Source organism: Heterodontus francisci, chromosome 1 (genome assembly GCF_036365525.1).
Source record: "Heterodontus francisci isolate sHetFra1 chromosome 1, sHetFra1.hap1, whole genome shotgun sequence".
In the NCBI taxonomy this organism is placed as follows: Eukaryota; Metazoa; Chordata; class Chondrichthyes; order Heterodontiformes; family Heterodontidae; genus Heterodontus; species Heterodontus francisci.
This window is the reverse complement of record NC_090371.1, coordinates 281,561,379-281,588,417: the sequence shown is the minus strand read 5'-3', so window position 1 is coordinate 281,588,417 and position 27,039 is coordinate 281,561,379. Positions and strand designations below refer to the sequence as shown.

Genomic DNA, 27,039 nt, shown 5'->3' with positions numbered 1-27,039 from the left:
GTGGCGATTGAAACAGGGATGGTGGGAGGGAGCAGCGTACCGTTCATGTGAATGGAGACGGCTATTGACGGGTGAGGACGTCATTGCATGGTGACATCATGCACACATTCATACTGACAAGCTGGCAAATGTTCAGACTAATGAAGTCTGCGATCGCTCTGCGTTGTCAGGAGTCACAAATTTAAATAAGTCACCCTGCTAATTATGATGCAGGTCAGTATTGGATAACCAGAAGGACTGGCTCAGCAGTTCATACACCAGCACAACTGGGGGCTCTGCAGTTTCACAGCTTGAGTACCATCTGCAATTGCAGCATCCACAATTTTACTTTTGAGTGAAACTCAATGTAATAGAATTTCTGCCATGGTTCTCCCAATCTCCCATCATAATGTCAGAAGATTTGATGAAACACCAGCGAAATGGCATAAGTGGCCATTACAGTCAATCTTCAGAAGTTGGAGATTAGATAGCAAGAAAGTTGCTCTAGAAATCCAACTCTAATATACCTCATTTCACTGACCCCTCAAGAAAGGGGATGTGGAGAAATTACAGGAGTGGAACAGTTATGACATTTGAAGGTGCTGGAAGGGAAAAGGGGTGAGGCAAAAGGGCAAAGAGACCAAAGGTGCAATGTGATAATCTGGGCCACACCAACACCATGGCTGTTTGGGCAGGGAAGTGGTAGAAAGTAATAAGCAGGTGAAGAAGCTTCAGTAAAGGGGCATGGTGACACCATATATGAGCCAATTTTCAGTCAAAAGTCATGTTACTACAATCATCCATAATAGTGATTTGTAAATGCACAGACATTCTGGAGGGAAGTGTGAAGTAAAGGACTCATGATATAGATGGTCAGACAAAATAGTTTACCAGGAGTAAGTGGTATTCATACTACTCAAATTAATCCTGCTCTTAAAACACAACACAGAGAGTTGGGAACTTGAGACTTAATTTATTAATTCTAGGTACCATGATTTTACATAGTTAACAGCCAACATCTGGACACTTGGAAGGATTGATGATGCACGCTAGTTTATTTTTTCCCTTTTTTTGTGGTTTTTGGAAGCGTTAAGAATGGAGCAAGCTTCAACATCTGAATCTAAAAGGAAAATCCAGATTTAATTTCTGCATCCTGCATTATTGCCAATTGGCAGCTTTTTAGTGCTTTACGGAATGGAAATGGGGTGGCTGTTAAGGAAGTGTGCATTTATTTCTATAAACATTGTCACATTGTTATTTTGCTACAACATGCAAGTTCTACCACAGTGCTTCAGGCAATAAGGGACATTAATTGGACATGGAATGACAAATGGACAAGTTTTTTTTTAAAAACCACAGCTGAAAGTACTTGGTACCATTTCTGTTCGTCAAGACTGGACCAATCTAATGCATGCATGAGACGTGAGAAGCAAGGGTGCTGCAGGAGCATTTCACAGCAGACAAAGGTGACCCAGTGACAAGACGCTGAAGAACAGGCAAATGGGGAACAAATCTCAGCTTTCAATAATCAGTCTTTGCTCCGTCACTAATGCCTGCTGGGCTACAAGTTTATTCTCGTGGCGGCGAAGCTTTGACACAATCTCTTTGAATGGCATATTTTGTGCTTCCTTCTTAAGTAGTTCTGAAAAAAAAAAGAAAACCTTGTTTACAATATGACTACAAACATGCAGAATAATGTAGTGAAAAATCAGTTACAAAAGTCTGGTTGATGCAAAATTATGGTTGTAATGGTACGTTCGCTGGTAGCAGCTTCACAATCTATAAATCTCAAAATTGAATAAAATAGACCATTATTACACCAATTTGACATGATCAGATTTGCACCATTTGTCACTATAATTGAAGCATCTAATTATCACTGCTCGACAGTCATAGGATGTGAATGATGCCAAAATATCCCTCCACACTAACAATTAGAAAGCAGCAGAAATGGTCTGGAGTGAGAACAAAGGGGAGAGAGAAGCTCCAGTCAACCACAAGTGAACCCCTGGTGATGACTATATTCCAAACATTATTGAACAGCAGCAGAATGTCTTTTCTGCTTGGCACACAATTTAGTGAAAAGCACTCAGGAAATATTTGATTAACCGTGAAGTTGTACAATTGTTTGTTTTCACCTAATTTTTCTCCATGCACGTCATAGAAGTGCAGTGGGAAGGACAAAATTAAAATGGGGGAAAATAAATGAGAAACCCTTTGAACCAAGAATGGAAAAGGAAACTTTGTTTGGGAGGTTGCAGAGAATTTCCTGAACAGTCAGTACCGGGAATACTGGTAGCCAGAGAGCCCTGAACATTACAGCCGAGATGTGTAGAAACATAAAGGCAGGTGTAAGCACATGCAGAAGTGGAGGAGTCTTTCTTTAGATTACTCCAAAGATGTATTGATGCCTTATTTCATTCCCCATTCTAGTTAACCATATAATTTTGTCTATTTAATGATATGTTTTAAAAAGCAGAATTTTGTCAAAGGATTTGGTTCAAAAGCAAACATTGTTGGGGTGGATACTTGCTTAATTAACAATGGAGAGACACCAATTAGAAATATCAGTAATAATTACTTGTACTAAACAGTCAAAATCTCCAGTCTGAATCAGCAACCATGCTGTCTCCCTCACAAACTTGCACCCATTAACCCTTGAAAAGCCAGTACCTGATATCATCTGCGTTCAAATGGTTGAGCAAAAAGGGATGCTAATCCCAAATTTATATAATTGTATAATTTATCTTCTCCCCTCCCCCCCACCCACAGGAGCTGTATTTGATGAGAGTCTTTCTTTAAGCAGTGTTTATATTGCTGTTGGGAAACTGGGTTAAAAGGAGTTTCTGAATCTAACTGCAAGGAATTTAATAAAGGTCTTGAGATCTTCCAGGGAACTCTAATTATATATATCTGAACACTGTAATTCAGCTGTCACTGTAACTCCTCCAAAGCAGTTTCCATCAATATTACTGTCATTCACGACTTTCTTCACCCTCATTTTATTGAAGTATTGTTCAACTGTTTAATTATTCATGGTGATACTGATGGGATTCCAGGTCTAATAAACCTTCGATGTAGGGGAATAAACAAAGTGATTACAAACACTTTAGTATTTTATTGACAACATCTGGCCAGTCTGAACTTGGAACACAAGTAAATTACTGGTGATATGTAGAGAAACCAGCCGAGCCTGCTAAGCTTCAGCAGGCATTCACATTCAGCAAAAGAAATCTAATCAACATAGCTGCTACAAAGGCACGGAGAGCTGCTGAACACACAGTTTAGCTACGAGCCGGCAGCAAGCAGTCAGTCATTACCACTGACCTGTCAGACAGATGGAGCTGTGGGTTTTAATGGTTCTAATAGGCAAAAATCTAGTGCACTGGCACCAAGGCACCCAAAGGTTCTTTTAACTTATCACTAGCTTTGGAAGACTTTTAAGCCTATTGCTGATTTTTTTTTTCCTCTGCACTGGGACTCTGTTCTCTAGAAAAGGGAAGACTGAGAGGTGACCTAATAGAGTCCTTTAAGATTATGAAAGATTTTGAAAGGTTAGATGTGGAGAAGAGGTTTTCACTTCTTTGGCCAGAGAGGTTGGAATGTGGAACTCACTACCATGGGTAATAGTATACATGTTTTTAAGGGGAAGCTAGATAAACACCAGAAAGGAATAGAAGGATATGTTGATAGGGTTAGATGAGGAGGGGTGGAAGGAGGCTCGTGTGGAGCTATAGTCTGTTTATGTGTTGCTGATACTTTGTATCAACTGCACTATTCTGATTTGTAGACAAGACTATGCATTTAACAGGGATCACTTGCATCCATGAGCCTCACCTGATCCCATTATGGTACAAATCATTATCATTGAGTTGTACTTGATTTCAGGTGCACTGGTATCATCAGAAAGCAATTTGTGCAGAATTTCCACAAGTTTAGCACTCGCCAGATCTTGTTCAGCTGTACCTAAGTGGGGGAGAAAACAAAAAAGGCATGTCGAAACTGAGCATTAGAAACAAAATGCAAGTTTTAAACTGTACTATTTCCAATGGACACAACAGATTGACTCATTGTCCATGAAGCTGCTTCTCTTCACACACACACCACACACTATAGTAAATCTCATGCTAAACCTTTCTCTTGCAAACACATTGACCAACAAATAATTTCTGACGCATTCAAAGCTTGAAATGATTTATATATTTTTAATCATGCTAATTTTACAGAACTGTTGAGCATCTGCTTGGGTTATATCTATTGGAAGTGAACTCAAGCCCTGTAATCAACTTGCTACTTGGTTGATAGTGTTCAAACGAATCTGCCTGTGGATAAATATAATTTTCAAATTGGTCTATAATGTGCATTCTATATTTTTAAAAATACTGAAACACTACAGGCATAACAGACATCGAAAATAATAAACCGGCAATGTGGCAAAATTCAAATTCTATAGTGGAGTACTCAGCCAATCTCAGACTGAAGATCTCTAGCCCTGACTTTTGCTATACTGAATACTTGGAGGGACGATACTTCTGCTGTGGTGGTTTGGTATTTGTAAATGCATCTATCATTAGATTGGTGGGGGGGCATGGCAAAACAAAAAACAGCTGATGAATGCAGAATCTGTACAACTACAATAGATCAGAAAGCAAAGAGGTATGTTGATACACAAATGTACTGTACTATTGCAGCACTTTCTCCACATTGAGTATTGCTCTCACTGATATTGTCAGGGGAAACACTGAACAGAGCATCACACCAGGACAGAATTTTTTTTTTTTTTTAAAAGACGGAATATTAATTTTTTCTAAAAAGATACTCTAAGTATCAGCAGGCATTTCCACTTGGGAGTATTTAATTAAAAAATACTATTTCAACCTTTGTTCTTTTTCTTGTAAAATGAAACATCAGCCTGTCAATACACTATCTCTCGAAGCAACTCATTCAAAACAACAAGAATCCTTCCTTTTCTCTCCAACATTGGCTGGCACAGAGTAAAATTGAGTGCGAGGCAAGGGGCGCCATTCCTTTGCCTACCTACCCGCGCTTCAATTTTATGAGTGGCAGGGAAGGTGGCAAATGGCTCGCCCGCCTCAGGCCAATTAAGCCCCCTCAGTAGCCAATTAATTGCCACTTAAGGGCCTCCTCCTGGGGAAAGTTCACACAAAACATATCGAAGGCTGTAACAAACTACCTAAAATAAGTCCTACAATTTTACACGTTCACCACTCACCAAGTTCCAGAGCAGCAATCAGTCCCAGAGCAACAAGAGCTTCATTCTGCATTATAACATGTTCACTTGTTGCCATAGTGACCAAATGCTTAACACCACCACTTTGAACAATGGTCTTGACAACATCCTTATGGAGCAGAGGACAGGAAACAATTAGTATTTTGAAGAGCAATGAACATGAATATACTTAAATCAAACCCTAGCAAAGTATTATGACAAAAAAACAAAGTTTGACGAGTCTCCATATCATGATTGAGGAGAAATGAGTGATTAACATTTATAGTTTACTGGCTCTGGTGCTATTCAAATATTCTTTCAATGCAGACAATTTTCAACATACTGTTCCACCTCTGCTCTATAATCAAAGAGCAAATGGCCCCTTTAACGGACTGGCAATGTAGGATACAAATTCCTCCTTGGCACATTAGTACACTAACATGAAGGCAGGGCGTACTTAAACAAACTCACTGATATGGGAGCACAAAACTCTACCAGAGAATGGAAACTACAGACCTGTTAGTTTGACATCAGTAGTAGTGAAAATGTTAGAATCTATTATAAAGGATGAGATAACTGGACACTTGGAAAATAATGACATGATTGGGCAGAGTCAACATGGATTTGTGAAAGGGAAATCATGTTTGACAACCTTGGAGTTTTTTGAGGTTATGTGTAGCATAGATAAAGGAGAACCAGTGGATTTGTGTATTTGGATTTTCAGAAGGCTTTTGATAAGGTCCCACACAGGAGGTTAGTAAACAAAATTAGAGCACGTGGGATTGGGGATAATATACTGCAATGGATTGAGAATTGGTTAACAGACAGAAAATAGAGAGCAGGAATAAATGGGTCATTTTGCACTGCAGCAACACACTAAGGCTCCTTCGACAGCATGTTCCAAACCCGTGACCTCTACCACCTAGAAGGACAAGGGCAGCAGATGCATGGGAACACCATCACCTGCAGGTTCCCCTCCAAGTCACACATCATCCTGACTGGGAACTATATCACCGTTCCTTCACTGTCACTGGGTCAAAATCCTGAAACTCCCTTCCTAATAGCACTGTGGGTGTACCTACCCCATGTGAACTGCAGCGGTTCAAGAAGGCAGCTCACCACCACTTTCTCAAGGGCAATAAATGCTGGCCTAGCCAGCAATGCCCACATCCCACAAAAGAATTTTTAAAAAATTCTCAGGATGGCAGGCTGTTACTAGTGGGGTTACGCAAGGATCAATACTTGGGCCACGGCTGTTCCCAATCCATATAAATGATTTGGATATGGGGACCAATCATGATATTTCCAAATTTGCTGTTGACACAAAACTAGGAGAGAATGCAAGTTGTGGAGAGGATGCACAGAGGCTTCAAGGATTTGGATAGGCTAAGTGAATGGGCAAGAACATGGCAGATGGAATATAGTGAAGTGATCCACTTTGGTAAGAAGAAATGGTGGTGAGAGGTTAGGAAGTGTTGATGTCCAAAGAGACCAACGTGTCCTTGTTCATGAGTCACTAAAAGCTAGTATGCAAGTGCAGCAAGCAATTAAGGTGGCAAATAGTATGTTGGCCTTCATTGAAAGGGGATTTGAGTACAGGAGTAAAGATGTAGTGCTGCAACTGTATAAAGTCTTCGAGACCCGGCACCTGGAGTATTGTGTACAGTTTTGGTCTCCTTATCTAAGGAAGGATATACTTGCCATAGAGGGAGTGCAATGGAGGTTCACCAGATTAATCCCTGGGATTGTCTTCTGAGAATATAGTAGAAATTGGGCCTGTATTTTGAAGAAAAGGTGATCACATTGAAACTTACAAAAGTCTAACAGGGCGTGACCGGGTAGACGTGGATTGAGAGAGAGAGAGAGAGAGAAAGAGAAAGAGAAAGAGAAAGAGAAAGAGAAAGAGAAAGAGAGAGAGAGAGAGAGAGAGAGAGAGAAACAGACTTTAAAAAAATAAGTATTTAAAAAAAAAAATCTCCAATAATTAAAACCCGAAGGAATGCGACTCCGCACTTGTAATAGTTAATTCAGTGCCAGAGGGGTAAACTGGCAGTAATTAATACTTATCACATCATTAAAATGGTACTTAGACTTGAAATGACAACTTCTGTTTAGTTCGTATCTACAGCACAAGTTCAGGAATTTCATTCCACTCAATGCATTTGAATGGGGAGCCAGATAGCAAAATGCTGTTTCCACAAAGCTACCTGCAGAGTGGCTCATCTCTAACAGCAATTTTTCAATTTCTATGTTTAACCTCAGATCTCACCTCACCTGAAGTTGCTATTGCATTTGCATATAATTATTGCCATGCTCTATAGCTTTATTTTTAGCATTATTTTGACAACAAATTTTGGACCAACAGGTCTGAACTTTGTAGAGGCTGTGCCTCAGTATAGGGTATGGACGTAGTTAGCTGCTTCAGGTCAGTTAGTGATTAATACTTTGTCACTCAAGGGCTGAGCAAGCTCAGAAATACAATATACAGCACTGGGATTTAATGTTCATGAGTCAGGGTCAGTAAGTGATGTCAGGGAATTTGTTTCATTTAGTTAATTCCACAAAAATATTTACTTAAGTAATTTTATTGAAATGAGAGTGTTATGATTGCTTATTTGGTACCTTTACCCTTTGGAACTCCGCATTTTCCAATTGAAAGTAGTGCAGAAAGCCACTTGCATTTAAATAAGGATTAGATTAGAGATACAGCACTGAAACAGGCCCTTCGGCCCACCGAGTCTGTGCCGACCATCAACCACCCATTTATACTAATCCTACACTAATCCCATATTCCTACCAAACATCCCCACCTGTTCCTATATTTCCCTACCACCTACCTATACTAGTGACAATTTATAATGGCCAATTTACCCATCAACCTGCAAGTCTTTTGGCTTGTGGGAGGAAACCGGAGCACCCGGAGAAAACCCACGCAGACACAGGGAGAACTTGCAAACTCCACAGGCAGTACTCAGAATCGAACCCGGGCCCCTGGAGCTGTGAGGCTGCAGTGCTAACCACTGCGCCACTGTGCCGCCCGCCCTAAGGAGTTTCACCATCTTTCACAGGGAATTCCAACAAAAGCCCATTTTTTGTTGCTAAAATAGCCAGTAGTTTCTATATTACACAGAACAATTTATCGCCAAAGGTTCCATTTCATTTTAGAAGAGTCACTTTTTTTGCAACTGGCATTTTGGATTGAAGATGATTCATAATGTTATACACAGCCCTAACAATGTGGCTTTTTACTTATGGGCACTTATGCACTTCATTGGCGACATCCTGTACATTAGTAATAAAACACTGTGTGCTTATGCAAATATACTACTAAAAATTTAAGAGGGGAAGCAAGTACATTCCCATCGAAATAGCACCTTACTGGTAATTACTATCTTAAATGATTTTCCATTAATTTGACCTTTTAAGAAAAAAATCAGATATCCATCACAGAGAAACAAGTATGAAGTTTTCTTGGATAATGTGCCAAAATCTCTCAGAATCAGTTCTTTTACGTAAGGCTGCAAAAAAATTAAACAGCAGGTGGTACAAGCACAATGCAAGCATGCTGCAAAACAATTTCGCATTTGCTTCTTGGAGATAAAGCAAAAGATTGTTACAGAACATATTCTCAACCACAGAACATGACACTTCCTACAATATTTTAAGAAAAACATACAAATGTTACAATGACTCCTGAAAACAGTTACGAGTGCCATAATTGTTTTACAAATCTCTCAATGGAGAGGTGTTTCCAAGCCATCATATTATACTACTGCAACTGAAAAGCTGAGTTGATTCAAAGCCCAGATCCCACTGAATATTTCTGCTTTAGTCACTTTCTAGTTTTGGTAGATCTTGTTCATCATGGAATAAGTCTACAGTTTAGTCTTCTATATCCAGGGTATTTTTTTTGACATACTTGTTCATTCTGGTTCCCACACATATTAATATAAAAGCAAAATACTGCGGATGCTGGAAATCTGAAATAAAAACAAGAAATGCTGGAACCACTCAGCAGGTCTGGCAGCATCTGTGAAAAGAGAAGCAGAGTTAACGTTTCGGGTCAGTGACCCTTCTTCGAAACTGACGGTCTGTTTATACAGGACTGTATACAGGAGCATTTTAACATCTCAGATGTGCACATTTCCAAGTTTAGGATGCTAGATTTTGGCATTAATAGAGCATTAATTTAGAAATAGCATTCCTGAAAACAGACCTTTGATTTGCTGTGCCTGATAAGTGCGGATAGCAGCCTGTTTGATTCTCCCATGACGCCTGCATGATCCTTTGCATCACACCATTCTACCAAACGCTCCACCAGTTTAAAGTTCTTCCCCAGCTTATCAGCTGCTTCAGCTACAGTGGGAAACAGAGAGAATTAGAGCATGTGGAAGAGTGCTTCAGGAAACAGTTCTTCCATAAATCACCAGTTTCTAAGCTGCTGTTACTGTTACGACCAGGTGAGAAAGGGATCTAGGGTTCCCTCTCAGCCTTCACCTGGTCTTACCGTAACAGGGTTTAATTTTAAACACACCATGTTTTTAGTTCCCCCTTGCTGAATCCTTGTTCACCACTTTCCAATTGTAAGACAAAGAAACCAGCCAAACAGGTTTTCTTAGGTTTAAAGAAGAAAAGTTGAAATTTATTAAACTTAAATTCTAATTGTGTTAATGCCTATGGATATACGACATGCCCATGCTAGCATGCATATGCGATGAACACACATGCAGATAAAAAAAAAGAAAAAAATTTGAAAAGTTTGGAGGCAATATCTGAAGATGGTTTTGGTTACTGTTCTTCGAGTTCGCTGTAGAGTCCTTGATTGTAGTTAGATCTTGCTTTTCGTTGGGGCCCAGTATTCTTCTTAAACCTTGTTTGATGTAGGAGACTTTTCTTTCGAGGTTCACGTCTTCAGTTGATTTGGAGTTCTGTGAGAAGAGATGGCTGCAGACAGGAGAGGCTGTGGCGAAGCAGCCAGGAGAGGTCTTTACAGTCCAGCAGCAAACAGTCTCTCTCTCTCTCAAACTATCTGTACAATTCAAAAAAAAAAACTCAGGTTGCCCAGCAGGTTAGTCATGTGACTAGCTGTTTTGATCATTTGTGTTTGTGGATTCGGCCATCTTAGCAGCCATCCTGGAATGTGAGCTTCCTCACCTTCAATGTCTGGTGATCAAAGTCCATTGAGGGTTGAATGTGTCAGGGAATGGTCCTTAGTCTCCACAAGCATTGTCTGTTAGTATGTAAATGTTTTTTCAGCCACAGCTGATCTGTTTAACAAGTCATTTCCTCATTCCAGCAACAGTTTAAAATCAATGCCCATTTGCCAAAATTAATATGCCTCATTCTTGGCAGGTGGGGGGTCTGCATGACATTACACTGCATCACGAACCAGATTCAGCACTTGAACCTATGTGGGTGGATTTAGTGAAACTGCTTTGCTTATGCTGCTCCATAACTTAATCAAACTGTGCGCTCCATTTCTCTTTTAAAACGACACCACATGTACACAATAGGTGCTGTATTTATATAACACATAGAATTAATTTATTTTTCCCACAGCCTGGTAGTGTGGGAAGAGTGTGGTTGGTTGGAAATGACAAACCAGAGGAGAATTGTACTAGAAATATGGACTGCTATTATGGATGAACAAACACATACTCCTGATTTGGTGTGGTTAACACTAGCATCAGTTCAGAAGGTTCAAATTAGTAAATGGAGATGGGATTTTGGGATAACTCAAATCCTGATCTGACATCATAAATGACTATCGCTGCTCATATATCAAAAACTGCTTTTATGTAGCACCTTTAATGTAGAAAACATCCCAGGCACTTCATGAGATGTAACCAGACAAGAATGGACACTGAACCAAAGGAAGAGAAATTAGGACATCTACTGCTGTTCCTATTTTTGTATGACAGAGGTGTTGGTGATGGAATTGGTGCAGGGTAGGGTATAGGCAGTAGAGTTCTGATGGGCTAAAGTTTACATAGAGCTGAGGATGGGAGGTTGTAATGGTCTGCAGGCCAATAGTTGAGTTTAAAGGTGACACTGGCAGGATGAGATTTTCAGCAGCAGGTGGACCGAAATGGGGGTAGAGGTAGGCGATGTTGTGAACCTGGAAGTAGAAGGTCTTTAAGTCGGGCGTATATGGGGTCGGTAGCTCAGCTTGGGGTTGAATAGGATACCAACTGTGATCAGTCTGGGTCAGCCTGACAAGAACTGGCCTGCTGTTTAGATGAGTTGCTGCGTGTAAGAAGGCAGGGATGGGTGCCTCAATGGGTGGCTTCAGAGAATGCCAACAGAGGCACAGAAAGTAGATGTGGGTTGATCCAAGAGGGATTCAGCAGCCAAAATGGGCAAGTGAATGGGTACATATATTCATACAATTAAAAACATCTTGAAAATATATTGTTACATCAGATTTGTAACAAGGTCTGGTACTTCTTTGATAAAGCACATCATCGACAACAGGTAGCAGGCATTCTCCCTTTGCTCCAAAAGGATCAAAGAAAAACACATTTATATTGTATCTTATGACCTATCTCAAAAAATCACATATCATGAAGTACTTTCCACAGTGACTTTATGTAGTCAAATGTGACAGCCATTTTGCACACAATGAGCAGAATACAATATCCCCCCAGCAGCGGGCTGGGAGGTGGGGGTGTGTGGAGTGAAGATAAGATCGCTGTGGGTTATATTTAAATTAATGCAAACATTTAATTAGCATATGAAAGCAGGGTTCATCGCTGAGCGGCAGATGTTTTCATTAATTTAAATGCAACCTGCAGCGATCTTATCTTCAGTTCCCAATCTTCAGCTCAACGTGTGGCTGTCACACGCCTTCACTTTCCTGCCGGGCAGATCAGGCCCAGCTATCCCAGCATTGGGTTCCGTGGCAGCCGCTCCGATGCTCCGGCACACCCCCCTCCCCATTCCGCCACCGAACCAGGCGTCAGGCTGGGAACAAAATCCAGCCCATACTTTCCGACAGAATTTGCCACAAGAATCCTTGGTGATTTTCTTTCTCCCCAGTACAAGGATACTTATGTCAACTGTGGAGTCGACACTTGGTTGAAATAAGCTATCTAAGCACTGACCAGAGAATTTGCTTGTTTTAATATTTAAAACAAGTTATTTCATTTCCCTTCAGATCCTGATCAAGCCAGCAATCTGTTCTCAGCTCCCTGAGAATTCTGTAACCAGTTGCTAGCAAGTATGAGAACAGGACAGACGTAATTGCCAGCCAATTTTCCTTCTCTCCCTACAAGTGGCCCGTCTCCACTCTAGACACCTTCATAATAGCTATTTGGCAAGTGAGAACTTTCATCCTGTCATTTTAAGATGTAAAGCACACACCTATTGCAATAAGCAATTAAATATTTTACACACACACACACACACAATCACAATACCTTGTGCATCAATTAGCATGCGTAATGTTCCAAGTAGTTTGAATTGGACAGGTGGCATCTCAGACTTCAGAAATTTCAGCACTTGCTCTGCAACCCCTGCCGACAGCATCTTAGCTTTATTTAATACTGGGGACAAGAAGGAATTCAAATGAGTGTGATGTTCATGTTACCTGGTCAGGACAGAAAGCAGGCAGCAACGATAGAAAATAAAGACTTGACAACTATAATATGACTTTTTGGGTCTTTATGTTTGTGTCATGATACTTCCATCACACTTGTTTTTTCTTTTAACTGGAAAGGTTTATGTATGTAGAAATATCCTTAACTTTAAAGTAGGTGGTCTTGTATGGCTAAATACAATTGGGCTCCTTGCTTTTCTTTTCTTCCCCAATTAGGACTGCGGCCCTATTCATACATCTCCTCCTACACGCAACTTGCCATCTTCCCACAGCCCTGGCCAAATCCCCATACAATTAGTGACTGATCTACAAAACTGTCTTCTGTAGTGCCTTCATGAACATTAGATTCTGAAGCCTCAGCTCCTCAAAAGCTTGGTAGTGGGCAGGATATTCTTCCCAGAGCTAATCATTCAGCTGAATTGCAGAAGTCACTTAACAAATTTGAGGATCCATGGGTTAGTGAGACATTGACATACTTTTACTGATATTTGACTGCGTACTGAGACTAGATGCAAACGATACACATCCATATACTTGCACATGGAAGGTCTATTGGAAGCATACAAAAAAAATCTCATTGCAATTTGCAGTGCTGGGCCTAGAATTCTCATCCCCAGTCATAACTCAGAATCCCCTAATCTAGTATTGCTAAAACCTGGAACCCACTCCACCAGTACTGCCACAGAACAGACCAGTGCTTCCTCCTCCACCACTGATCCAATTCTACCAAATCCCAGGTTTGCCTTTTCCAGTAGTATCAAATCCCAGGACCATTGCTGTAGTACCTCTAAACCCAAGACCCTTTCCTATGATGAAAAATCTTGAAACCTACTACAGTGCTGCTATACCTTAGGACCTATCCTCTGATAGTAAAGTCCAGGCCTGTAGGTGCTCCTTAATCCCACAACCTTTATAAGCGTTAATGTAATACACACAGAAAAATACATATTTTTACTCTAAAGCATTGTCAAGTTATTACTGATTTGCTACAGGGTGTGACTAAGAAAGCTCATTTGAAAGTGATGCTAGATTTGGTCATGATAATCATGCACTAAGTTGTATTTATTGACTTCACCTTCAATTTAAGAGCTCTCCAAAGTGAAACAAACATTCAGTTTACAGGAAAGAGAGGAAAAGCAGATACTGTCAACCCTGCTAAAATGCCAAACCCAACGATCTATGAGCTCAGCTAATTTTTTCAGGTCGCTCATTGGTCTCAGATACCTGGAGTTTGTTTTAAATTTTATTTAAAAAATGCATGGTTAAATTGAAATAAAGATCTCAAGAAGTGTATAGAGGGGCCTGGAAAAAAAAAGCAGTACTCTAAACTGGTCTGTGATGGAAGTGCAAAGAAACTGGGAGGGAAGACCCTTAAGGGGGCTCTCTGGAACCAGCGCAAAACTTTATAAAAGTAAATCAAATCAAATGTTATTCCTTTATTAAGTAAGGGATTGCTTTTCCTTAGCCCTGTGGGTGAGAAGTGGGGCTAGGGGAAGAGACAGAGAGGCAGAATCATCCCAAATCACTCATATACCCTCAATAAAACAATTACAATTTATTAGAATTCAATACCCTCCGTACATTGATTTTACTTGCATTGAATTCATTACTGGTTCTGAAACATAAATAGTACTGAAGATATCAAGGATTAACCCTGAAACTCCAAATAAAGTCAGAGAGATACAGCACTGAAATAGGCCCTTCGGCCCACCGAGTCTGTGCCGACCAACAACCACCCATTTATACTAATCCTACACTAATCCCATATTCCCTACCACATCCCCACCATTCACCTACCACATACCTACACTAGGGTAAATTGGCCATTGTAAATTGCCCCATCAACCTGCAAGTCTTTGGCTGTGGGAGGAAACCAGAGCACCCGGCGGAAACCCACTCAGTCACAGGGAGAACTTGCAAACTCCGCACAGACAGTACCCAGAACCGAACCGGGGTCACTGGAGTTGTGAGGCTGCGGTGCTAACCACTGCGTCACCCCAATGGTGTAGGCGGACAGACATAAGCTATGCTGCCTGGATTGGTGGGTGTGCAATGTATTGGACAGCTGATTAAATTACTGTAAAATTCAGTAAGCTCTGCTTTCTATACATTAAAGGCCATACATTAAAAATCCTGTTCTGTTCAGTACCAGTAGAATGAAATGTTATTAAATCAAGTAGTTACTTATTGTTGCACATTAGTTTTAAAAAACTGAATCCACATCAGTCTTTTCCCCTGCATTCGGTTTTCTACATGTATCTGAATCAAGATTCAATAAGTAACAATTCCAAAGTGAATCCCATTAATACAGCTGTTGACTCTCGCTCAAAGTGAATAGATGGATAGAATGAATCAATGGATAGAAAGAAAGAAATCCTACTTGCTCCCCCAGTCCATTTATAAGTATTTTACAGTGTTCAGCCTTTTTTTTTTAAAAAAGGGTTATTGAGTTATTTTGAAGTTTAACACCAGTAGCTAGGAGGTGGGGAATGTCAGCAAGCATGGGCCAAGGAGGAGAATTTAGACAGTCAGGTCCTGGATTCAGAGGAGGCCAACACATTAATGGTGAGCTACATGAAGGCTTGGAAGGAGAGCACGTGAGGGACTGAAACAAGCCGAGAGAGATGTGGAGTGGAAGCAGAGTTCAGGAGGTCTAGTAAGAGTGAGGGCAGGGAATGCAAGACAAGAATGGCCTTTATTTTGGGTACAAATAAATCATGAGTTCTTCACATTAAGCATGGATAAAAATTGACAATGCAATGAACAGAGGTCAAGAATTGATGGCTTGTGATGGAAGAGTTTGGGTTTCTTTTTGTTTGTCAGGATAATACTGGAGCAATGGGTGGATTTGCCACAAGGAAAAGAATAGCAGTACTGCATGAGGTGCTCAAAATTGATAAAGTGGACAACCAGGCTGATCAGGATCTCAAAGCTGCTGGGGGAAAGTTGTAATGGCATTAACTGAGGCAAAGAGATTATAAGTGCTGGAAGATAATCAAGATTCCACTTGTTTAAAAGCAAGAAAGATAAATCACTGTAGTATGAAAGCATAGTGTGTTCTTTACTTTGCACCACTACGCATAATGAAGTTGCACTGATTGAACCAAATGAACCCAATCCTAGCTGCTGCTCTGTATATTTAATTTACAGTGGAATAAATAACAATGATTCAAACCAAGCCTCATCTCAGCCATAGTTAGAACGGTGCACCCTTGGAGAATAAATTGAAGAAATACATGTGTGAAATACCCGAGAAGCCTCTTTCAATATAGTGATCATCAATATACCTTTCAGAATAAATAAGAAACCTAGGGCACATATAAAAATCACAGCAGGACCTCTCGTTGTATGTAATGGACTCTGTTACAGCCCTGGGCCATGGCCATCTTGTAACTAGATATGAGGTGGAAATGGTGTTCTGCAGATCATAGAGGACATGGGTATACTTATGGGAGTGACAGGTTATATTGTTTCTATGTGACTATCCAGTGCAGATGTGAAATTCGAATGTGCCATGAACAGCAGCTATATGCCTCAAGACTTTTTACTGGGTTATTTCACACTGGATGCTATACTGGGTAGTATATCACCTGCTCGGATTTTCTCCAATAGGAAATATGGCCTTCATCTGATCTGTACTATTCTATGATTCTATTAAACACCACACAGGTAGATAGTATTCTTCAAGGTAAAACTACAAGTAGGATTTATTTGCAAGTATTAGTTTACACTGAAGGAAAAAAGACAGACTAATGGTGCAAATCTACTAATAAAAACAAAGATTTCAAATTATTCTATAGATGTTTGTTACATCGCTGAATAAACACAGCATAAAACAAAGTTTGGTGTATGTGCATTTTCTTTTTAGACTTTAAGAATACTTACCAGGAATAGCCAGATTTCGGAGTGCACTAAGTGCAGCATGCTGTACCGTCACATTCCCCTCCTCTACGTGCCTATCCAGTAAATCTAATAACTTCTGTACAATTCCGATTTCCACCATGTGAATACAGTTTCCATCTGAAGGTGGCAGAAAAAACACGTTATCTGTATGAAAGATGTACTGAACCAACTTCGAGTCCAGATAGTTAATGGGAAAAAAAGCAAGATACACAATGGCAATTCTATTTGCTGTGGTGGGCATGGTGAAGTGTTTACAAATGACATCTCCCACCAACTGTTGGATATGACGCCATTAATATGTGGCTGCTGGTCAATGACACAGGACTTGCTTCCAACTGGAAAATAAAATGGGGAATAGACCACACGAAAGGAAAAAAAGGGAACGATTAAAAAGGTAATTAACTCACTGGGCTGAATTTTACAGGCCCCTCGATGCAGTGGGTCGCGGTACGGGGGCCAGTAAAATGCAGTGGGGAGAGGCCCGCCACATATTACCAGCAGTGGGGGGGACCTCAGTGTGGCACCCCTGCCAACTGGCAGTGTGCCCTTCATCTTAAATATTCAAATTGACAATAAAGAATTGTAAATTAACTTATCTGCAGGCGGCGGCCATCCAACGCAATTTTACAGCCGCCGTTCGTACTTCACGCGCCTTTGGAACTCCGTAAGGGGTTCCGAACAAAGAACCTGGGGGGGAGGGGGGAGGAATAGAATTTTCAGGGCGGGAGGGGTGGAGGGGCAGGGTAACCAAACTTTATTGGCTAATGGGATGGTGGGAAAGGTTTGAGGGTCAAAGGGAACAGATTCTTTTTGGGGGGGTACGGGGGAAGGTTCCGAATACTATGAAAGGTTTATTTTGGGGGAACGAGTGCGATTAATGCATACTCTACCCATTGGGGGATGGGAGAAGTGATTTATGTTTGAAATGACATTTTGTTACATCCCAGAGATCGAGACCTTTAAATTTTAAAATGGTATTGAAGAGCTTAAAGTCCTTTAAAAATGGTGTCGGTGCCTGCGTGGTGGCACTGGACACCATTGCCGGAGATGCAGCGGCTGCCCCCTTATGTCATCAGGGGCGGCCGCTCTGCCCCCTCTATTTAATGAGCCCCTACATGTAATATCACGGCGTGGGATACGCTCTGTTTTTACAGTGCACCAACGCAAACTGCAGGGCACTTGTAAAATGCAGCCCACTATGTTACCTGTAATGGTTCTCAATTGAACTGAAGTTTTTTTTTAAACTAACAGCAGTGATGTGACCCACATCAGGCTGCTAATATTTTTCTACACTTCTTCCTACTTCCCCCTGGACCATGACCCCGACACCTAACATCAAGCGACTATCCACAGGACGGTCACTGACCTCATCTCCTTTGGAGATCTTCCCTCTACAGCTTCCAACCTCAGTCCTGCAACCCCGGACAGCCTGCTTCCATCTCCTTCCCAAAATCCACAAACAGGACTGTCCAGGCAGACCCATTGTTTCAGCCTGTTCCTGCCCCACTGACCTCATTTCTTCCTACCTTGACTATCTTTTCTCCCCTGGTCCAGTCTCTTTCCACCTACATCCCTGACTCTTCTGACCCCCTATGTCATTTTGACAATTTCCAGTTTCCTGGCCCCAACTGCTTCATCTTCACTATGGACGTCCAATCTATCTACATCTCCATCCTCCACCAGGACAGTTTGAGGGCTTTGCGCTTCTTCCTTGAACAGAGGCCCAACCGGTCCTCATCCACACCACCCTCCTCCGCCTGGCTGAACTTGTTCTCACATTGAACAACATCTCCTTCAACTCCACTCACTTCCTTCATGTAAAAGGTATTGCTATGGGTACCCGCATGGGTCCTAGTTATGCCTGTCTTTTTGTGGGATATGTTCAACATTCCTTGTTCTAGTCCTACTCAGGCCCCCTCCCCCAACTCTCTTTTCAGTACATTGACGACTATATCAGTGCCGCTTCCTGCTCCTGCCCGGAACTGGAAAGCTATCAACTTTGCTTCCAATTTCCACCCTTCTCTCACCTTTACATGGTCCATCTCCGACACTTCCCTTCCTCGACTTCTCTGTCTCCATCGCTGGGAATAGGCTGTCTACTAATATTCATTATAAACCCACCAACTTCCACAGCTACCTCGACTACATTTCTTCACACCCTGCCTCCTGTAAGGACTGCATTCCATTCTCCCAGTTTTTCCATCTCCGACACATCTGCTCTGATGATGCTACCTTCCATGACAGCGCTTCGGATATGTCTTCCTTTTTCTCAACTGAGGATTTCCCCCCACTGTGGTTGACAGGGCCCTCAACCGTGTCCAGCCTATTTCCCGGATCTCTACCCTCACCCCTTCCCCTCCCTCCCAGAACCGCGATAGGATTCCCCTTGTCCTCACTTTCCACTCCACCAGCCTCCATACCCAAAGGATCATCCTCCGCCATTTCCGCCACCTCCAACGCGATGCCACTACCAAACACATCTTCCCCTCCCCTGTAAGCATTCCGAAGGGATCATTCCCTCTGACACCATGGTCCACTCCTCCATTACTCCCACCACCTCGTCCCCTTCCCACGGCACCTTACTGTGCAATCGCAGGAGGTGTAATACCTGTCCATTCACCTCCCCTCTCTCCACTATCAAAGGCTCCAAACACTTCTTTCAGGTGAAGCAGCAACTTACTTGTACTTTTCAACGTAGTATACTGTATTCACTGCTCACAATGTGGTCTCCTCTACATTGGGGAAGACCAAACGCAGACTGGGTGATTGCTTTGCGAAACACCTCCGTTCAGTCCGAAAGCATGACCCCGAGCTTCCAGTTGCTGGCCATTTCAACACTCCTCCCTGCTTTCATGCCCACATCTCTGTCCTGGGATTGCTGCAGTGTTCCAGTGAACATCAACACAAGCTCGAGGAACAGCACCTCATTTACAGATTAGGCATGCTACAGCCTGCCGGACTGAACATTGAGTTCAATAATTTCAGAGCATGATGGGTCCCCCTTTTTATTTTGAGTTATTTTTTCTGTGTTTATTTTAATTTAGCTTGTTTAGTTTGTTTCTACTGTGCCTACCCACTTTTTTTTTTCCATGTTTGTGCTTGGGGCCAGGATGCTCAGTTTTCTGTCAATTAACACCCTCTCTGTACTAACACTTTATCTTTCAGCACACCATTAAGTCAGTTATTCTCTGTGACCTTGTCCTATCAACACCTTCTCATTTGTTATCTCTTACCCCATCCCTGCCTTACTTGCTTAAAACCTTTTACATTTCTAATATTTGCCAGTTCTGATGAAGGGTCACTGACCTAAAACGTTAACTCTGCTGCTCTCTCTACAAATGCTGCCAGACCTGCTGAGTATTTCCAGCATTTCTTATTTTTATTTCAGATTTCCAGCATCTGCAGTATTTTGCTTTTATGCTAATTATTAGTGGTTCACTACTTTTAGGCCTTCAATATTAGATTAATGAATTGTACAATCTTGAAGATCAGCACAAAGATAGAGAATGTTACTTTATATTTACTTCAGAAATGAGATATTATTGAACTGAATTAACCAAAAGGCTTAGGAAGAAATTTTTGAGATTGATTGGACTTTTTGCCTGCAGAAAATAATGATCTCAGCTGCAGTGATTTCTTGTTCCTGCCGATAAATGCTATTGAATATTTTAAATTTGTTACAGGCAGCTGAAAATGGAATGCTGTTGGTGAAAGGAAGATGAGAAGACTCATGTCAAATTTTACATAAAAAGCGTTTACAATATTCTTAGATTACTGTGAATTAAAAATGCTGCAGTGATGTGCTGAGAGAACATGTCTGTTCTGAGAGAATCTTTTCCCTAATTGCACAGTGCAGCGTTAAGGAGTTTAAAAATATATCAATAACTTCCATCTGTATAGTACATTTAATGCAAAATACATTCTGGGCACTCTACAGAGGAGGAAGAAAAACATTGATAAAAGCCATCAAGTAATAGTCACGTGGCAAGATTTAGGGTGACTGCTGAGACAGATGACTGCTGTGCTATCAACAGTGGAGATAATGGACAAAAGACCAGAGTTAGAAAAGCAAAGGTGCTTATCCAGACACAAGATTGGAGCAGATTAGAGAGGGGGAATGGGGTGAAACCATGGAGGGAATTCAAGACAAGGGCAAGCATTTTAAATTCAATGCAGTGGGTGACACGGAGCCAATGTAGACTAACAAGGACGGGAGTGCTGGGTGAGTGAAACTTACTGCAGGACGGGATATGGGATAATTAAGCATTTCCTTAACAAATTTTATTTCTACAAAAAAAAACATTGCAGCTGGCAAACATGCAGTCATAAAAACTTGAGGGTTGCAAGCTTGCACAAGCACATAATTGTTCAGCAAAGCACAAACCTTTAAGAGCAATCTTATTACACTTATCATTTCTATGGAAATGAGTTACATATCACAAACTTCAATTTAAAAAAATAAGAATGCTGCTGGAGAACAAAAAGATTGCAATAAGGACAGATGTTTCTCAAAATTGACTTTAATCCTAAGAAACAGATTTCTCAACCTAAAGCAAGCTCTTTACAATTAGTTGTTAACTATGTATTTAAATTCAAAAGCAGCTACTGTGCGACAAACGTGGAAGTCTGATCTAATCAGTGGCAACTCGTGGTACTGCTGCAGTCAACATTGTAGAGGAGAGGGCTGATGAGAGTTATAGTTCTTTGATGTTAAAACAAGAGGTGGACATTCAAGCAAGTCGATCTCACCAAGTTCACTAATCTGAATTGCCTTGGACTATACTGACTATTTTGGGATAAGAGATTGTTTGTGTGGCAGCATGACAAGCAGGCTACAATATGCACCTGCTGCTGACAGTGACAAATAACACCAAAGAATCTCTCTTCCACTAGCTTTTCTGACATGTTTTGCCTTTTGCTTGCTGCAGTACAGATCAGCAGCAATTATTAGGTCAAGGATCTGAACATAAACTGAAGATAATTTGCAGCCCTTAATGAATAGAATTGGGTGGACAAATATCAGTTCATCTTCATCAAGCTATTGTTTTCAGTATTTAAGGCAAGCCTCCATCTGTCTGCCCACCGTGCAATTCAGTGTATACGTGTCTTCAGTGATGCAGCTGCTATTCTACTTTCATAAAGAGAATTAACCTTTACGTGGAAAAAGACTGAACCTCACAGAAATGTAATCAATAACATTAGGTTTATTCACCACTATAGGATTTTGTTTCTTGCCTGTTACCTAATATTGAAAGATTTTATGCATCAAATGTCATACACCTTCAGCCATTTGAATAATCAAACTTCGAATTTCTGGTTTATTTTGAACTTTCCATTTTGCGCTTTAAAATTAGATTGAATTTACAGCATGGACACAGGCCATTCAGGCCCAACTGGTCTAGGCAAGTGTTTGTGCTCCAAATGAGCCTCCTCCCACTCTATTTCATTTGACCATATAAACATGACCTTCTATTTGTTTCTCCCTCATATATTCGTGAATTCCTTATTGTATTTGTTTGTGACTATTTTATATTTATGGCCCAATAAATGAAACATCTTTATATCTACCCTTTCGAAGCTCTTCATAATGTTAAAGAAGAATCACAGAATTGTTACAGCACAGGGGGCCATTCGGCCCATTGCGTCCACACTGGCTCTCCAAAAGAGCAATTCACTTAGTGCCATTCCCCTGCCTTCTCCTCGTATCCCTGCACATTCTTCCTTTGCATACAACAGTCTAATTCCCTTCTGAATGCTTCAATTGAACCTGCTTCCACCACTCAGGCAGTGCAATGTAGACCTTAACCACTCTGCGTGAAAAAGTTTTTCCTCGTGTCACTTTTGCTTCTCTTACCCATTACTTTAAATCTGTGCCCTCTCGGTTCTCGATCCTTTCACAAGTGGGAACAGTTTCTCCCTATCTATTCTGTTCAGACCCTTTATGATTTTGAATACCTTTATCGAATCACCACTCAGCCTTCTCTTCTCCAAGGAAAACAGTCCTAACTTCTCCAATCTATTCTGGAACCAATGTCATGAATCTTTTCCGTACTATCTCCAATTCCCTCAACTTTCCTGAAGTGCGGCACCCAGACCTGGACTCAATACTCCAGCTGAGGCCGAACTAGTGTCTTATACAAGTTCGACATAGCTTCCTTGCTCTTGTACTCTATGCCCCTATTAATAAAGCCCAGGATACTATATACTTTAATAACTGTGCTCTCAACCTGTCCTGCCACCTTCAATGACTTATGCACATATACAGACAGGCTGCTCTGTTCCTGCACCCCCTTTAGAATTGTACCCTTTAGAATTCTGTCTCCATGTTCTCCCTACCAAAATGAATCACCACATTTCTTTGCATTGAACCTCAATTGCCACCTATCCAACCATTCCACCAACTTGTCTATGTCCTTTTGCAGTTCGACACAATCCTCCTCAGTTCACAATGCTTCCAAGTTTCGTATCTATTACCTCTATTAGGTCACCCCCCCCCACCACCCCACCCCCACTTTTCTATAGAAAAGAGCAACAGTCTGTTCTGATAGTTCAGACCCGCTCTCAGTGCTGTGGGTACAACTAGCAAATAAATGCTGTGAAAACATTCTAAACTCAGTTATAGACACAACATCCTTTTTGTTGTTCTACATATGACGTACTGCAAAATAAGTAAACATTCACAACCTACCGATAAGAAAACCTGGATTAAAGACAATAACTGTTGCCAAATACAGCTGAAAATGAGGAGTTAAGTAAAGCTCTTAAGTATACTTAGGCATATTTATATAATCTGTGAGATTTAAAGAAGAATGATGCACTTTAGATGTAGAAAGATTAAGCTATTTTGGCAAGATAGCAAACAGCATGGTAGAACTAAAGCTTAGCAACAGTTTTAAACAAGTCCCACCTGTAGTTTTAAACAATGATTGATCCCTTTAGACCAAGTACACAGTACATGGACCCATTGCTGGTTTTCATGGCAAGGTTAGAGGTTGCCCCAGGATATACATCTGATAAAACATCAATAATGTCAGCTTGACTCGGTGGCAGCACTTTCGCCTCCGAGTCAGAGGTCGTAGGTTCAAGTCATACTCCAGGATTTGAGCACATAATCTAAGTTGAGTGTAAAAGATCCCATGGCACTTTTCAAAGAACAGAGAAACTGTCCTGGTCTCCTGCCAAAATTTATCCCTCAACCAACACAATGAAAAAAAAAACAGATTAATTGATCATTTATCTCACTGCTATTTTTTTTAAAAATTAGAACATTACAGCGCAGTACAGGCCCTTCGGCCCTCGATGTTGCGCCGACCTGTGAAACCATCTGACCTACACTATTCCATTTTCATCCATATGTCTATCCAATGACCACTTAAATGCCCTTAAAGTTGGCGAGTCTACTACTGTTGCAGGCAGGGCGTTCCACGCCACTACTACTCTGAGTAAAGAAACTACCTCTGACATCTGTCCTATATCCGTCACCCCTCAACTTAAAGCTATGTCCCCTCGTGTTTGCCATCACCATCCGAGGAAAAAGACTCTCACTATCCACCCTATCTAACCCTCTGATTATCTTATATGTCTCTATTAAGTCACCTCTCCTCCTCCTTCTCTCCAACGAAAACAACCTCAAGTCCCTCAGCCTTTCCTCGTAAGACCTTCCCTCCATACCAGGCAACATCCTAGTAAATCTCCTCTGCATCCTTTCCAAAGCTTCCATATCCTTCCTATAATGCAGTGACCAGAACTGCACGCAATACTCCAGGTGCGGCCACACCAGAGTTTTGTACAGCTGCAGCATGATCTCGTGGCTCCGAAACTCGATCCCCCTACTAATAAAAGCTAACACACCATATGCCTTCTTAACAGCCCTATTAACCTGGGTGGCAACTTTCAGGGATTTATCTCTTTGTGGAACCATGCTGTGTGTAAATTGGATATGACATTTCCCTACACATCAGAAGTAACTCATTAGCTATAAAGGGCTCTGGGGTCCTAAGAATGTGAAAGACACTATAGAAAAACAAACTTTCTTTTAAACAGAAAAGAAACAAATATTGTTGTTGAAAGCTGCAGTTTATTAAACAAGTCGTGGGAGTCAGTTGCCAGCGATCGCCAGAGCTGGCGGGCAGCCATAAAGGCGGGGCTAAAGTGTGGCGAGTCGAAGAGACTTAGCAGTTGGCAGGAAAAAAGACAGAAGCGCAAGGGGAGAGCCAACTGTGTAACAGCCCCGATTTTTTTCTGCAGCACCTGTGGAAGAGTCTGTTACTCTAGTATTGGCCTTTATAGCCACTCCAGGCACTGCTCCACAAACCACTGACCATCTCCAGGCGCTTACCCATTGTCTCCTGAGACAAGGAGGCCAAAGAAGAATTAATGAAGTTGAGTATCAAAAGTTGGAAAATCACTAAAATTAGTGTTAAATCGTCAAACAGGAAACTCACCATTTCGTGCAAAGTTTGCAATGGCCAGTGCTCCAGCTAGTTGTAGCTGATGGTTATTTGAAGGAAGCCATGACAGCACCTTTTGAAAGACACTGCCTTTACCCGCATCAAACAGCTTCTGCATAGACTCATCTGCAAGACAGGAGAAACCTCTACATTAAGTAAAGATAACTTCCACATATTTGATATAATTCTGGCATAGTATTACTTTTGGGGGGATGGGGGCAGGTGGGGGGGGGGGGGGGAGGGAGGGGTGAGGTGGGAGAAGAGAGACAGAGTGGGGGGGGGGGGGGGGATGAGAACAGGGGCAGGCATGAGGTGTAGATGGGGGTGTTTTTCTTTATTATTGATGGGAACATAGGAACAGATGGAGGCCATTCAAGCTGTCAAGCATGCTCCACCATTCCATTAGATCATACTGATCTGTACCTTAACTCCATTTAGCCACCTTGATTCCATATCCCTGAATACCCTTGCCTATGAAAAATATCTCAACTTCAGTTTTGTAATTTTCAACTGACCTAGCCTCAACATCGTTTTGGAAGACAGCAAGTTACAGATTTCCTCTACCTTTTGTGTGCAAAACTTCTTCCTGACGACACCCAGCTGCTAAAGATGTAGCAGAATGGCCAGCAGTATTTATTGTTCAGCTTTTCTTACTTTGCACTTTGAAAGCAGCTGTGCTTTGTTGAGTGATTTCAAACAGTGACATAGCTGATAGGTAACACATTGGGCTGGATTTCAAGAGCCCCTGACCGATCTTGGCATCAAGTTCGAAAAACGGCGGCCCAGAGCCGTTGCAATCTTAAGTGCGGTGGCTCATTTAAATAACTGGGGCAGTCCACCCCCTCCAATCATGTGGAGGGGATGCGGGCTGTCCATCTACGGCGATCGCGTCAGCTGCCTGCGTGCAGGCGCTGGCACCATTTTTAAAGGGCAGTCAGCCCTGCTGGCATATTCAAATTTTACAAGATCCCCCCACAAAATTAAATAAATTTCTTATGCCCCTTTCCCAGCCCCCCAATAACAATTAGCCATTCCACCCCACCCCCCAAAACACTTACCTTTTGCATCTGACCTCGTCGACCCCCCCACCCGCCCAAACTGCACAAAGTTTAAAGGTTCAACCCTTCCTACCGTCCCTACACCCATTACGTGTATTTGAACCCATTTCCCCCCCCACCTCATACTGCCAAACCTACCTTCTCCCCTCTCCCTACCAGTATGGTGCCACGTTTCCCTGGACAGGGATCGGAAGGCACTCAAGATTGGAGGCAAGTGTATTTAAATTAATTTAATTGATTTGCATATTAAAATTGTGGTCCCATCACCCAGCAGCAGCAAGGGGGGGGGGGCGGGGAGAAGAGACCACAGAGCCTCACTGCCACCGGGAGGATCGGGCCGACCCTGCCGGCATTGAGGTCCGCAGTGGGCCGCATCCTGAGCTGAGCTACCTTCAGGGCCCTCCCCGGCCAAGGATCATGCATCAAGGGCTTATTAAAATCCAGCCCACTGTGTGGGGAATCATGGGCACCAAGTTATATTCCCCTACTCTGCACTGCATAACCACAGGCTCTGATATTTACTGAGGCCTGGTTTTAGAGCAAGGGGTGCAGTGCAGGGAGGAGCTATGGATGGGAAATCTGCAGACCTGGGTTTCTCTCAAGGCTGTGAAGTTCTAACTCCAAAGTGTGCTTGAATTCCCACCCCCCCGCCCCCCACAATTCAAATTTTGAAGAACAGAAGTGAGAAGACTGCAGCCTAGGTTTAGTGGTGAACACCTCAAGATTATTTACGTAAGCTATAATTATTCCCCACCAGCTCATCCTGACTATATCTCTGTGAAGTACAGTGATATGGCATTTACTGTCGATTAAAAAGTATTA

The 27,039-nt window shown here is 41.8% G+C and overlaps 1 protein-coding gene across 4 annotated transcripts in view; it reads right to left on the bottom strand.

Annotated features, from left to right (window-relative positions):
* Positions 1–937: 937 nt before the first annotated feature.
* Positions 938–27,039, bottom strand: part of rap1gds1 (RAP1, GTP-GDP dissociation stimulator 1) — a 92,839-nt gene continuing 66,737 nt past the window's right edge. For all 4 annotated transcript variants that reach the window (XM_068046219.1, XM_068046210.1, XM_068046229.1 and 1 more), the window contains 7 exons: positions 25,154–25,285; positions 16,692–16,826; positions 12,628–12,753; positions 9,426–9,565; positions 5,213–5,339; positions 3,817–3,945; positions 938–1,621 (listed from right to left, as the gene is read on the bottom strand). In XM_068046219.1, coding sequence (XP_067902320.1) covers positions 1,494–1,621; positions 3,817–3,945; positions 5,213–5,339; positions 9,426–9,565; positions 12,628–12,753; positions 16,692–16,826; positions 25,154–25,285 — 917 coding nt within the window. In that variant the 3' untranslated portion in view covers positions 938–1,493. The remainder of the gene's footprint in view (positions 1,622–3,816; positions 3,946–5,212; positions 5,340–9,425; positions 9,566–12,627; positions 12,754–16,691; positions 16,827–25,153; positions 25,286–27,039) is intronic.